General features: G+C 44.2%; 1 protein-coding gene across 1 annotated transcript; it reads left to right on the forward strand.

The window, feature by feature from the left end:
* Positions 1-1,762: 1,762 nt before the first annotated feature.
* Positions 1,763-13,219, forward strand: si:dkey-256h2.1 (uncharacterized protein LOC337520 homolog). The gene is made up of 12 exons (XM_058054060.1): positions 1,763-2,427; positions 3,063-3,202; positions 3,272-3,447; positions 5,584-5,744; positions 5,906-6,046; positions 6,321-6,442; positions 8,672-8,840; positions 9,028-9,173; positions 9,676-9,800; positions 9,874-10,000; positions 10,107-10,240; positions 12,501-13,219. The coding sequence occupies exons 1-12, from the start codon at positions 1,973-1,975 to the stop codon at positions 12,624-12,626; spliced, it is 2,022 nt and encodes a 673-aa protein (XP_057910043.1). The 5' UTR covers positions 1,763-1,972; the 3' UTR covers positions 12,627-13,219.
* Positions 13,220-13,311: the final 92 nt, after the last annotated feature.

Genomic DNA, 13,311 nt, shown 5'->3' on the forward strand with positions numbered 1-13,311 from the left:
TGCTTTAGATTGATATCAGAAGTAAAAGGCTAACCTGTGTTCTTCTTCCCAGGGAGCCTCAGATATTGTGGTGCTTGTTTTCTTGCCATCCTCAAAATATCTTCAATTAACTCTGTCTTTGCATATTTCATCTTTTGCAGAAAAAAAGTACAATTTATTTGACAAATCTGCAAAGTAGATTGTATATAAGCTAAAAAAAAGAAGCCGTCAACTGCTGACTCCAAGCATGTTTGGTGTCTAATATGAATTGAGTAAAGAACATTTCTTACCTCACTTCTGAGGTTGTCTCCATCCAGACAGCAAATATTTTCCAGCAATAGAAACAAAACAAGAAGTTTAATTATCTCCATTGCAAAATGACCAAATTTAGGGGGGTAAATGTGTATCCGTGATGGACTAGATGCCCATACAGGCAACTGCAGCTCCTCTGGTAGTGGTGGTGGTGATGATGATGGGGGTGTTTATTGCGCACCTCCCAACTACGCACATCCCTTCATCGGTGACATCAATTCTCTCAGCGCCTTCCTTCATTAAAATCACAATTATCATTTAGTTGCTGTTTACGAATAGCAATGACACCGTACGTTTACTTCACGAAAGAGCACATCAGGCGCATTTATTTGAGAAAATATATTTTTGGAACAATATATATCTTTTAACGGCGGCACGGTGGGCGAGTGGTTAGCGCACAGACCTCACAGCTAGGAGACCAGGGTTCAGTTCCACCCTCAGCCATCTCTGTGTGGAGTTTGCATGTTCTCCCCGTGCATGCGTGGGTTTTCTCCGGGTACTCCGGTTTCCTCCCACATTCCAAAAACATGCTAGGTTAATTGGTGACTCCAAATTGTCCATAGGTATGAATGTGAGTGTGAATGGTTGTTTGTCTATATGTGCCCTGTGATTGGCTGGCGACCAGTCCAGGGTGTACCCCGCCTCTCGCCCGAAGACAGCTGGGATAGGCTCCAGCACCCCCGCAACCCTCGTGAGGAAAAAGCGGTAGTGAATGAATGAATATATCTCACATATATATGTATATATATATATATATATATATATACTATAATATATCACAAAGGAGCGGGCTTCCTTATGGGCGTGGCTGTAGGCCAGATACACCAGTACAATGGCTCGTAAAAACCAGTTTCTTTGGGTGCGAGGGAAATCCAGATTTGTTTACAATTCCTGACAACGCCACCATTAGGCACAAGTGGTTGGAATTCCTGATTCCCTACCATCAAAATAAATGTTTTGTGAACATGGGCCAGTATGCAGCTGCCGGATGACGACGTGCGTGTTCTGAGTGAAAAAGACGCGAAGCACGTTTATCCTTGTACCCAACTTGTACAGACATTCTCAACACACACGGGACACACCACCGGTCTTCAAAATAAAAGCACCGTTTGTCGTATGTGAAAACAACAGTGTGATAAAAAGAAATATTACATATATTTTTACACACGCGTATATATAATTTTATCCAGGTGTACGTACAGCGTCTAACTTTATTTTATACTCGGCTCAGAGCTAGTGAGTACATTGTACACTGTTCACCCCCTCGCGGGCCTGGCTCTTGCTCACCATCGTGGCGGCTGACAGCGGCTGATTGACAGTCAATTCTAGTGACGTCTGCTACCTCTTTTCGTCTCTTAAATCTATTGACAAAAACCAAGCTGTGGAACTATCAGACACAATTAGTGTTTTAAATCTAATGGAAACCCCTAGAGAATTGAGAAGACGGAATGCGGAAGACCATCCGGTGTGTACATTCGTTTTGACCTACGTAGGCCACCGTAGTCGTAGCCTATGACCCGCCTCCTGTTTCAACTATCAAAAAAAATTAAAATAAATAGGAAAGAAACACCACTAATGGTCACACTTGACAACAAAGCGACTCCGAGACGACTTCAAATGAAACATTTACCCGAACTTAATTCCTCCTGACTTTTACGACGCTCGTATTCAGTCTGGAAGAATGGTGCGTTCATTGTCATGTCTGCTGTACTTGTTGTTAGTAGTAGACACTCACATGACTACAGCCGAAGAGAGACCGAGGCGGCGGCTGACGTTGACCGAGGATGAGGCGAGCCAAGCGGACTCAGTCGCCCACGACAACACGGTGGAGCTGAGACACGCCAGGCTGTCAGGCACACCTGAGCCGGGGGACCAGGCTGCCGCGTTTAGGGTCCCAACACTGAGTGGGGAGTTTGTGTACCAGCCTGGAGCTGAGCGTGGCTCTGTGGTCATCCACGCTTTCACCAACAAGTCAGCCTTCCTGGAGTGTCTGTGGAGCACCGAGGCATCCCTGTCCAGCCTTGTTGAGGGCCTGCCGGCAAGTGCTCAGGTTCTCTTCCTCTCATTTGACGACTCTTCCGTGACCGATGCTCTGTGGATGCGGGAGCGAGTATACGACGCCGCCATGAAGAACAGGTGACTTCCTTGTACTCAGGGTGAGGCTCCAAACTTAAATGTGAATTTAGGGCAATAAAGTGATTTGTGCAGCTGAACTCGAAACCTTTAATCCAAGGCAGTGATGTTGTATAAAAGTTATGATTATAGCATACTGGAATACTGCTAGTCAAACATGAATCATTTCATGTGTAATTTCAGAACTATTACAGGCATGCAAAGCCTTAAAATCCGATGCTACCATAGTGACAATCAAATATTCATTCATTCGTTTCCTACCGCTTTTCCTCACGAGGGTAGCGGGCGTGCTGGAGCCTATCCCAGCTGTCTTCGGGCGAGAGGCGGGTCACTGGTCGCCAGCCAATCACAGGGCACATATAGACAAACAACCATTCACACTCACATTCATACCTATGGACAATTTGGAGTCACCAATTAGCCTAGCATGTTTTTGGAATGTGGGAGGAAACCGGAGTACCCGGAGAAAACCCACGCATGCACGGGGAGAACATGCAAACTCCACACAGAGATGGCGGAGGGTGGAATTGAACCCTGGTCTCCTAGCTGTGCGGTCTGCGTGCTAACCACTAGACCGCCGTGCCCAGCCATGATCAAATATGAGTTAACAAAATATAACAGTGTTGTTTTGTTGTCAGTCAAAAGGAGGTTCTGTCCAGGCTTCATTTCTCTCCCGTGCCGGTTTTTGGTCTGGGAAACTGGATCCCCAGTGTTCTGTACTCCTGGGCCTGCAAGGGTCACAACTGCGGCCTGGCCCAGGCGGTCTTCACCTCCAAAGGTAAACCAGCACCCTCCTCGTTATCCAGTTCATTGTTGTTATCTTGTGATCTTTCTCCACTTATTGCAGGGTGGAAGATGCCGGTGATCGTCAAGCGACTGGACGCAAGATACGATTGGCTCATGGGACGCTGGGGTCAGGAGTGGTATCAGCTGAGGGATGCAGGGGATGGGTGTGAGCCATCGCCCTCTGTGGCGGGCTCTGTGGCCTGGCTGTCTGAGAGGAACTGCTCCTTCTTCACCAAGGTCAGCACACCTAATGCGGTACACCTAAGGAGCTCCAGCACAAGAGCTCTATCTACAGACATTGCCTTTAAAAACATAATGCATGCTATAAATACAATATAATAATAACAATACAAATAAAAATTCAGTTTTTATATGCATTATTACAGGGGTGCTCACACTTTGTCAGCATGCGAGCTACTTTTAAAATGACCGAGTCAAAATGATCTACCCACTACAAAAATGCAAAACATCTATTTATTTTCAAATGTATTGAGGATTATTTGTACGTACAATGTATGTTGATGTACCTTACATAACCAAATGAGCCAATATTGCAAAACACACATAATTAACTCTATAATTTTTTTTGTAATTACCTGAGTTTACTTTGATGACTTGCACTGAATTGAACCAGCCAGGGATGCATAGTCCGGACAGTAGCTGCTGATAGCCAGCCTCAAGCACACTTCCAAATGTTTATCAGTCATGGATAATATCCGTATCACAATATCCGTATAATATTCCATATCCGTATGGAAGTGATATGTTTTTTGCCTTTTTACTTGGTCCAGTTTTTGCCTTTTTACTTGGTCCAGCTACTTCACTCATTTTAGTGACCATAAACTTTAGCGAGGGCTTTAAAATCTCGCAATTCGCAGACTAGCTTAGCACTTTGCATCGTTGTTTACGCATGAGCGGTGACCTAAAGGTCAAAATTCAGTTGTCATCTGACTGGTTGTCCTGTATGTCAATCAAGTAACGGGGATGGATGATAGGCTGACATCGTAAGTTCTGCTGCACTTAGAGACGTTGTTTGATTTGATTGGTCGCCCGAACGGCAACATTCAGTTGTCATCTGAATGGCTGCCCTGTATATCAATCAAGTGACGGCATTGATGCTGGGATGATATTTTTTTAATGTCACGCCGCGATCGACCAGCGATCGACCAGTACCACCTCCGCGATCGACCGGTAGCTCGCGATCGACTTAATGAGCACCCCTGCATTATTAGATATAAGTGGGGCTGCACGGTAGACGAGTGGTTAGCGCGCAGGCCACACAGCTAGGAGACCTGAGTTCGATTCCACCATCGGCCATCTCTCTCTAATTGATGACTCCAAATTGTCCATAGGTATGAATGTGAGTGTGAATGGTTGTTTGTCTATATGTGCCCTGTGATTGGCTGGCGACCAGTCCAGGGTGTACCCCGCCTCTCGCCCGAAGACAGCTGGGATAGGCTCCAGCACCCCCGCGACCCTCGTGAGGATAAGCGGTAGAAAATGAATGAATGAATTAGATATTAGTCAGTTTTGGTAATTGTACTACATAATACTGAGCTTGGTTTTTAATATTTTGATAACATTTTCCACATACAGCTTCATGATAGTTGATTGATTCCAGACTGGACTGTGATGAGTGAATTTCTCTTGAAATAGGATTCCTTATATACTGTATAAATTGAATACTTTTGCAGTTAAATGGAACCTATTATGCTAATTTTTTCGACCCTTTGTATTGAGTTGTGGGCTCCTATACAGCAGACAGATTCAAATGTCTTTTGCTGGTTGGGAATCAGGGACTCCAACCACTTGTGCCTGATGGTGCATCTTTAGGAATTGCTTTCCCATACAAGACATTGCTAGCAACGTAAACAAAGAAGCAGAGCTTGGGGGAGAGTTGAGAGGACACCCATATAAGGAAGTGCGCTCCTCTGTGACATCACAAAGGGGCAGCTTTACCATGCCTTCTGAAACGAGCGTTTTGAGCCATCTCCAAGTTGTTTCACGGCTCAAACCTTTTTATCTCAAACTTTGGCATCGTTTAACATGAGAATACAACATTCTAACTACATTTATAGGTCAGAAAAAGCACAATAGGTCCCCTTTAAAGTATAGAAACCCAACCGTTAAAGCTCTTTTCTAACTTAATTGTAATTATGCATGAATAAAAACATAATGTTTTTAGAGGAGAGGAAAAAAACAAAAATTTTGAATAATAATAAATGTTTATCAAACACTCAATAACATGTCATAGGTTATTAAATCCACCGGATCATTTCAGTAATCCTCTTGACTCTCATTAGTCACACAGATTATCGATTCTTCCTCGTCTTTAGCCTCTGACAGGTTGTGACCGACCTTATCTCCCACCAGATCCAAAACATGGCTAAGTCCAACGCCTCGGGTGTCCTGGTCTACGCTGAGCCCGGTAACTCCATCCAGGATATGAACTGTATCGGGGATGAGTGTTTGTCGCCGCTGGGCCTACCCGCTGCCATGGTGCACCTGGAGCCTTTCGTTGCCCAAGCGCTACGGTCAGATTGATGCCTAATGCACCATGAATGGAGATGACATTTTAATTCCATTAACAGATTTAATAGCGGCCCTCCAGACACACCTGAAGATCATCCAGCTTAGCGTTGATGCCAATCATATCTGTGCAGTTTTTTCACATTATGGCTGTGTTTGTGTGCAGGTTTGGCTTGCCGGTCAATGTGTCTTTCCAGACCACGCCCTCCCAAAACTTCTTCATCGGCATTGACCAACAGGGAGCGCTGGCCGAGATGGGCTGGTTCCTTTACCCCACGTTCAGCTTTGTCAACTGGCAAGCACAGTGGTGAGTCGGGATTTGAGTGTATTTTTCTTTTTATCCGCCACCAAACAGCAGAGGGCGCTATTAAATCAGGCCCAATTACCTTGCTGCATGAATGGGCTGCCAGTCATTTCATGTTCTGGTGTTGGAATGTTGGAATCTGGTGAAAAATTACTTCACATTAAAATTAAAAACATGGTCATGGACATGTTTTTTTTTTTACTATATTTTACTACAGCTTCAGTGGGTTACACAAGTAAAAAAAAAATGTTGTATTTTTTTCACGTTTCCATCTCAGGTTTGACTTCTACGCAGATCTGCAGCTCAAACTTGAGTCACCTGCAACTGTCATTCCCGTCTTTGACAAAGTCCAAATGCATGGGAACAAAGGCGCTGTGGCTGTTGTCAACATGCCGCCAGGTGTCGCTATTTTACCTTCCAATTTTTGTATTCAACATACGTCTCATTTCATATCCAAATTCTCCGACATTAGGACAGTTTAGTCACAGGAGCAGCGGATATCTTGACTTGTGCCATTATTGTATTTCCACAAATAGAATAATGGTGTTGTAGATGAGAAACTGTGTATTTCTGAACCTTCAGGTCGCTATTAATCCAGTCCAGATTTTAGAAGTGCAAGTGGTCTTTACAGATGCTCCGATCAATCGGCTGATTTCCATGAAAATGCCTTTTAGTGTCAATCCCAAAAGCCGATTATCTGTGGCTCCTACTAAAAAAAAAAAAAACTTTCCAGGGAGCAATTTAAAAATCTTTATTTTAATACGGCTATTGAAGAAACACTTGACGGAAGATGGTGAGTTTTTGAGGCTCATGATGTGATCCTCAAACAACAGCTAATGTAGCCAACGCTGAACACTCACCCGTATGTGTGTGACAGTCAGCATTCATTCATTCATTTTCGACCGCTTTTCCTCACGAGGGTCGCGGGGGGTGCTGGAGCCTATCCCAGCTGTCTTCGGGCGAGAGGCGGGGTACACCCTGGACTGGTCGCCAGGGCACATATAATCATATAATCACATATAGACAAACAACCATTCACACTCACATTCATACCTATGGACAATTTGGAGTGGCCAATTAACCTAGCATGTTTTTAGAATGTGGGAGGAAACCGGAGTACCCGGAGATTTTTTTTACCACGGGGAGGACATGCAAACTCCACACAGAGTTGGCTGAGGGTGGAATTGAACTCTGGTCTCCTAGCTGTGAGGTCTGCGCACTAACCACTAGGCCGCCGTGCCGCCCTAACAGTCAGCAGTGTAAAGCAAATGACCCCAAAAATAATTAAATTCATCAGCCTAGATGACCAGGTTCTCTCAGCGGTGGAAGACATTGAGTTTACCAAGTACTCTTCATTCGGAACCCCCCTGTGTGCTACATATCACAATATGACCATGTCAAATTTTTATTCAGCAGAGTCTCATCACTCAAGCCAGAATCGCCACTGACAGCACCCCTGGCCAATAGCAGTCATCCATCCATCCGCTTTCTATGTTGCTTATCCTCACTCGGGTCGTGGGTATGCTGGAGGCGGGGTACACCCTGGACTGGTGGCCAGCCAATCACAGGGCACATATAGACAAACAACCATTCACACTCACATTCATACCTATGGACAATTTGGAGTCGCTAATTAACCTTAAGCATGTTTTTGGAATGTGGGAGGAAACCGGAGTACCCGGAGAAAACCCACACATGCACAGGGAGAACATGCCAAGAGGTTTTCCCAATCTCCTGACTCCGTGGCCAACATGCTAACCACTCATCCATCATGTGGCCCTAATAGCAGTCATCATAAATGAATGTTAAAGTGTACAGTTTGATCAGGATTTTATGTTGCCAATTCTGATCATGAGCATTCCTAGTAGTTTTCAAACTGGACCTGGTCTAATGTGGTCAAGATGCTGGAAAAAAGCAGACACATATACATAAATACAATAGTAGGTGTCAGGCACAGGTAATGTTTAGCTCAAATAAGTTTTCATTGGAGCGTGCAGACCTCACAGCTAGGAGACCAGGGTTCAATTCCACCCTCGGCCATCTCTGTGTGGAGTTTGTATGTTCTCCCTGTGCATGCGTGGGTTTTCTCCGGGTACTCCGGTTTCCTCCCACATTCCAAAAACATGCTAGGTTAATTGGTGACTCCAAATTGTCCATAGGTATGAATGTGAGTGTGAATGGTTGTTTGTCTATATGTGCTCTGTGATTGGCTGGCGACCAGTCCAGGGTGTACCCCGCCTCTCGCCCGAAGACAGCTGGGATAGGCTCCAGCACCCCCGTGACCCTCGTGAGGAAAAAGCGGTAGAAAACGAATGAATGAATGAAGTTTTCATTGGAGACTCTGACATGAAAGCACATATCCCTCTTCCCAACAAGCAGCGAGTGCTGCTGTGGGCCATTCTCCCATCTAAAAGCACTTATAGGCTGCTCCGTCTTGTTTGTGGCATCAAAGACACTACAAAACAGGGACAGAAGAGTCATGTTTTTACTTATTTACCTTTTTTCAAATGCATCATGGCCAGTTATGCAGTGTCGTTGATTACTGTGGTACATCATTCCGCATCACAGCCACTAATAGATTGCAGTCCTGTGGGGACCATTAACATTTGGACTGTTGTGTCTCTGCAGACTTGTTGGACTTTGACACACTGCTGCTGGACGCGTCCTTGTCGTGTCCTGGCAGGAGAGACTCTTCCTGCCCTCCATGGGATCACACAGTGCAGCTGTTTGTGTGCTGCGATCACCTCGGACCTTACTGCAACGTGGAGCTGGGCCGCTGGATCACAGCTTTCCGAAGGTAGGACAAAAAAAACGGATAATAATGTAACAATACGTTACGCTTGTCATTTGGGCATCCTTCAGTTAGATGAGTACGGAGCTAGATGCAGTGGCGTGTGTTAGTTGGTAGGTAGCGATTAGAGAATGGTTACTTCCAGAATGGGAAGATGGAAACATGTTTCCAACATGTGAGTTGTTGTCTGCAGAGGTATCGGTCACTGGCAGACGGACGTCTCTCCCCTCATTCCTGTCCTGGACGCCAGCAAGTGTATGTTCACAATGAAGACAGTCCCGTGGGCGATGCCATGGATCGTCTCCCTCAACCTGAGATTCAGCACCGCCAACCTCACAAGTATGAATTTACATGCACGGACACTCAAACTCCACTTTTTCTTAAAGGTCCCTTTCTGTAGTATTTTTCGCTGGGTATGAAGCAAAGCAAACCAAAAGTATGTTAATTGATAAATTATGCTGTTTCATGGTTGAAATTGTATATATTTTTGATTAAATTGGGCATTTGTCAGCATAAAAATGGCTAAATAAAGTAAAATACAAATATAAGGCATTCAGAAGATGCATTCAAAGACATTGTGATGATACTGTATATTGCATTCTACACTGGTCACCAAGCCTCAGTGATGCTGGGTGAGACACACAAGCACCAGACCTGATTGACGGGACCACGGCCGTTGACAGCTTTGGCTGGGCCCGAGACAAAATAATCTGAACATTATAAACACAAGACGGGCTAAGCGATGATATCATGTCCATTAGGACAGAGCTTTTGCCACTTTTTCATAATAGGGGACAGGGGACAATGACACACTCCAACTTCTTGACGATTGATCTCTCAGGCAATCACACTGAGAAGCTCCGCCCCTTCCGGGTGATGTCACTGTACAGCGGTGGAACCTTTAACAGGACCTACAACAAGAGGTACCTGCCCATCATGTTTCCCGTCCCAGCGTCCACCAAGAAGGTAGAAGGTCAGACATCGGAGCTTTAAAAGACGGTGAGCGCGCCTCCTTCACGGCGGTTTCTCTCTTTTGCAGGTGGAGCTGTACGCCGTCATCACGGGACACGGCAGCGACGAGAATGGCTGCGGGGAATTTTGTGTCACTTCCCATCACTTCCTGTTTAACGGCGTCCACAACAACAGTCACACATTTGACTCTGCGGGTGAGCAAAGCTTATCGTCTGTAAATCCCTGACTAGTGAGGCTCATTATTATTATTATTTATTTTTTTTTTATTATTATCTTTGTATGGTTCTGCGGATCCAACAGGATCGGCGCTGGGCTGCACAGAGCGAGTAAAAGATGGCGCTGTGCCCAATGAACATGGCACCTGGCTGTACGGGCGAGGAGGCTGGTGCGATGGACTTCAGGTCGATCCCTGGAGGGTTGATGTCACCAGACAGGTCAGCGCCTTTGCAATAAAAGAAAAATCACAAAATCTGAATATTTAACAGCCAAGTATGTTAAAAAGTAAGAATTTAAGCTCTGCCTGTTAACTAACACACCTGTTTTTCTAGAGAATAAGAACATGTAGCAGGATGGATCAATGTTGCCAATTTTGCAACTTCCATCCATCCATTTTCAATGGAAGTTATCCTTCGGGTCGTGGCGGGATGCTGGAGCCTATATTTTGCAACTTTGTTGTTGCTACTTTTAGACCCCGGGAAATACCTGTACTCTTTAAAAAAATGCGACATAAACAGAAGGGTGAGACCCTGGAATTGAAGTGGACAGGAGTCTTAAAGGGGACCTTTATCCTTTTTCCACTTGTATGACGTATAAATGTGGTTAGTGTTGTATTCTTGTGTTAAACGATGCCAAAATTTCAGATAATGAGATTTACGCATTTGCAAGTGAGCCCTGAAAGAAGTTTGTGATGGCTCAAAATGCTTGGTTTCAGAGGGTGTTGCAAAAGTGCCCCCTTGTGATGTCACAGAGGAGCCGACTTCCTTATATGGGCGTGGCTGTAAGCAGATAAGCTCTCTGTCCTCCCCCAAGCTCTGCTGTGCTACGTTGCTAGCAGTGGCTCGTAAGGGAAAGCCACATTTGTTTACAGTTCCTAAATGGCCACCATCAGGCGCAAGTGGTTGGAGGCATTTCACACTGGACTGTTTTGTGAACATGGGCCAGTATGCAGCTGGACTAGCCAACAAACTTGCTGTTACTTGGTCATGTGGAAGAGTCAGAAGAGGAAGCAGTACTTAACAATTTATCAGTGTCCTAACTGTGTTTATTTTGTGTAAGTCTTGAAGTAACCTCTTTTCTTGAGAAACTTGAGACTGTCCAGTCTGTACTTGCGGATCGGATTCGGGATCCAACACATTTTAAAAAGATAAATCGCTGTTTATTATGAACTCCTATACAGTTTAATTATGTCAAAAATTGTGGGCTTTCTAACCGAGACGCTGACAGGAAAGCATGTATCGCTCTTCTCAACAGGCAATGGGTGCTGCTGTGGGCCGCAACCCCCGTCTCAAAGTGCTCAGAGGCAGCTCTGTCTTGCTTGTGAAATTACAAAAAGAACCTCAGTGAGGGGTGGCACGGCGGTCGAGTGGTTAGCGCGCAGACCTCACAGCTAGGAGACCAGGGTTCAATTCCATGAATGTGAGTGTGAATGGTTGTTTGTATATATGTGCCCTGTGATTGGCTGGCGACCAGTCCAGGGTATACCCTGCCTCTCGCCCGAAGACAGCTGGGATAGGCTCCAGCATTCCCCTGCCGTCCTAATGTAAGGATAAGCGACATAGAAAATGGTTGGAAGTGTGTGTATCAATGAGGGAAGCGGAACGTTCAGGAGCTGAATTTAATTACCCTTACTGCAAATGCAAAACCGGAGTACCCGAAGAAAACCCACACATGCACGGGGAGAACATGCCAAGAGGTTTTCCCAATCTTCTGACTCAGTGGCCAACATGCTAACCACTCATCCATCATGTGGCCCTAATAGCAGTCATCATAAATAAATGTTAAAGTGTACAGTTTGATCAGGATTTTATGTTGCCAATTCTGATCATGAGCATCCCTAGTAGTTTTCAAACTGGACCTGGTCTAATGTGGTCAAGATGCTGGAAAAAAGCAGACACATATACATAAATACAATAGTAGGTGTCAGGCACAGGTAATGTTTAGCTCAAATAAGTTTTCATTGGAGCGTGCAGACCTCACAGCTAGGAGACCAGGGTTCAATTCCACCCTCGGCCATCTCTATGTGGAGTTTGCATGTTCTCCCCGTGCATGCGTGGGTTTTCTCCGGGTACTCCGGTTTCCTCCCACATTCCAAAAACATGCTAGGTTAATTGGTGACTCCAAATTGTCCATAGGTATGAATGTGAGTGTGAATGGTTGTTTGTCTATATATGCCCTGTGATTGGCTGGCGACCAGTCCAGGGTGAGGAAAAGCGGTAGAAAATGAATGAATGAACCTCAGTGAGCAGCAAGTAGTTTTCTTTTTTTTGTATGTTTTTGTGCCCATCAAAATGATGGCAAAAAAAAGTGTGATGATAATCCTAGAACTTACTGTGAAGCAGGAAAGCAGTACAGCGGTATCACTGGTGTGATACAGTTCTTACTGTGTTATGATCCAGACTCCATTATGACCTCCATCTCCTGTGCCTTAGTGTATTTTACACAACAAAAAAGTACAGTGTGTATTGATGTTTTCAGTTGGAACTGAGCGGCTTCGAATCCAACACGGTGCTCTACTTTGGCTTGTTCGGCGGCAAGGATCCAGACCCGTCTCAACAGCCGGGTTATATCATCATGTCCTCTTTTCTCATCTTCTACAAATGATTAAACTTTTATTTTTCATACTGCTTCCTGCTTGTACCTGTTTTACCCCCGAAGAAGAGGAGAGCATCTTGTCCTTGCTTTCCTCCAGAGGACGTGATGCGTTTGGGGTCATGGAAAGGAAACATGTGTCTTCTGATGTGTGATGAAAGTTTATTTTTGTACTTTGTGTGTCCTAGTTGGCAACCATTTAGGAGTGATGTTTCTTTTAACTAATAGTTATGTCATAGATGTGCTGTATGTTAAGCATTTTCAAGCATAAAAAATAGCTAAATGAGCTCTAATAAAAAATACATAAATTTATGTCTGATATATACTATTTAGAAGATTTTCTACTATGATTTTTTTTTCCTTTTATTAATATTGAATCCTACTTCAGAAATTCACTTATGGTTGGTCTAGAACCAATTAACTGTGACAAACAAGGAACGACTGTATAACAAAACCCTGCAGGGTCAGTTTAATGTTACTAGAATGGTCATAATTCTTATTATTATGTTCTAAAACTAGTGGTACTTATATAATTTATTACATCAATAAATGGCATATTTTCTTTGTTCAAAGCAAGGTTTAATTACTGTTAATTTTTGAAAGGTCTGTGGAGGGTTTTTTGTACTAAAATGAGTATTTTTGTGATTAAATAATTAAAATGTAAATTAATTAAAAAGTGATATTTTATGTAAGTGTA

Source organism: Doryrhamphus excisus, chromosome 17 (genome assembly GCF_030265055.1).
Source record: "Doryrhamphus excisus isolate RoL2022-K1 chromosome 17, RoL_Dexc_1.0, whole genome shotgun sequence".
Lineage (NCBI taxonomy): Eukaryota > Metazoa > Chordata > Actinopteri > Syngnathiformes > Syngnathidae > Doryrhamphus > Doryrhamphus excisus.

Coding starts and splice junctions, on each gene's coding strand:
- si:dkey-256h2.1 (XM_058054060.1), top strand. CDS start 1,973: ATGGTGCGTTCATTGTCATGTCTGCTGTACTTGTTGTTAGTAGTAGAC. Junction 8,841..9,027: donor TGGATCACAGCTTTCCGAAG/GTAGGACAAAAA, acceptor TGTTGTCTGCAG/AGGTATCGGTCACTGGCAGA. Junction 9,801..9,873: donor TCCCAGCGTCCACCAAGAAG/GTAGAAGGTCAG, acceptor TCTCTTTTGCAG/GTGGAGCTGTACGCCGTCAT.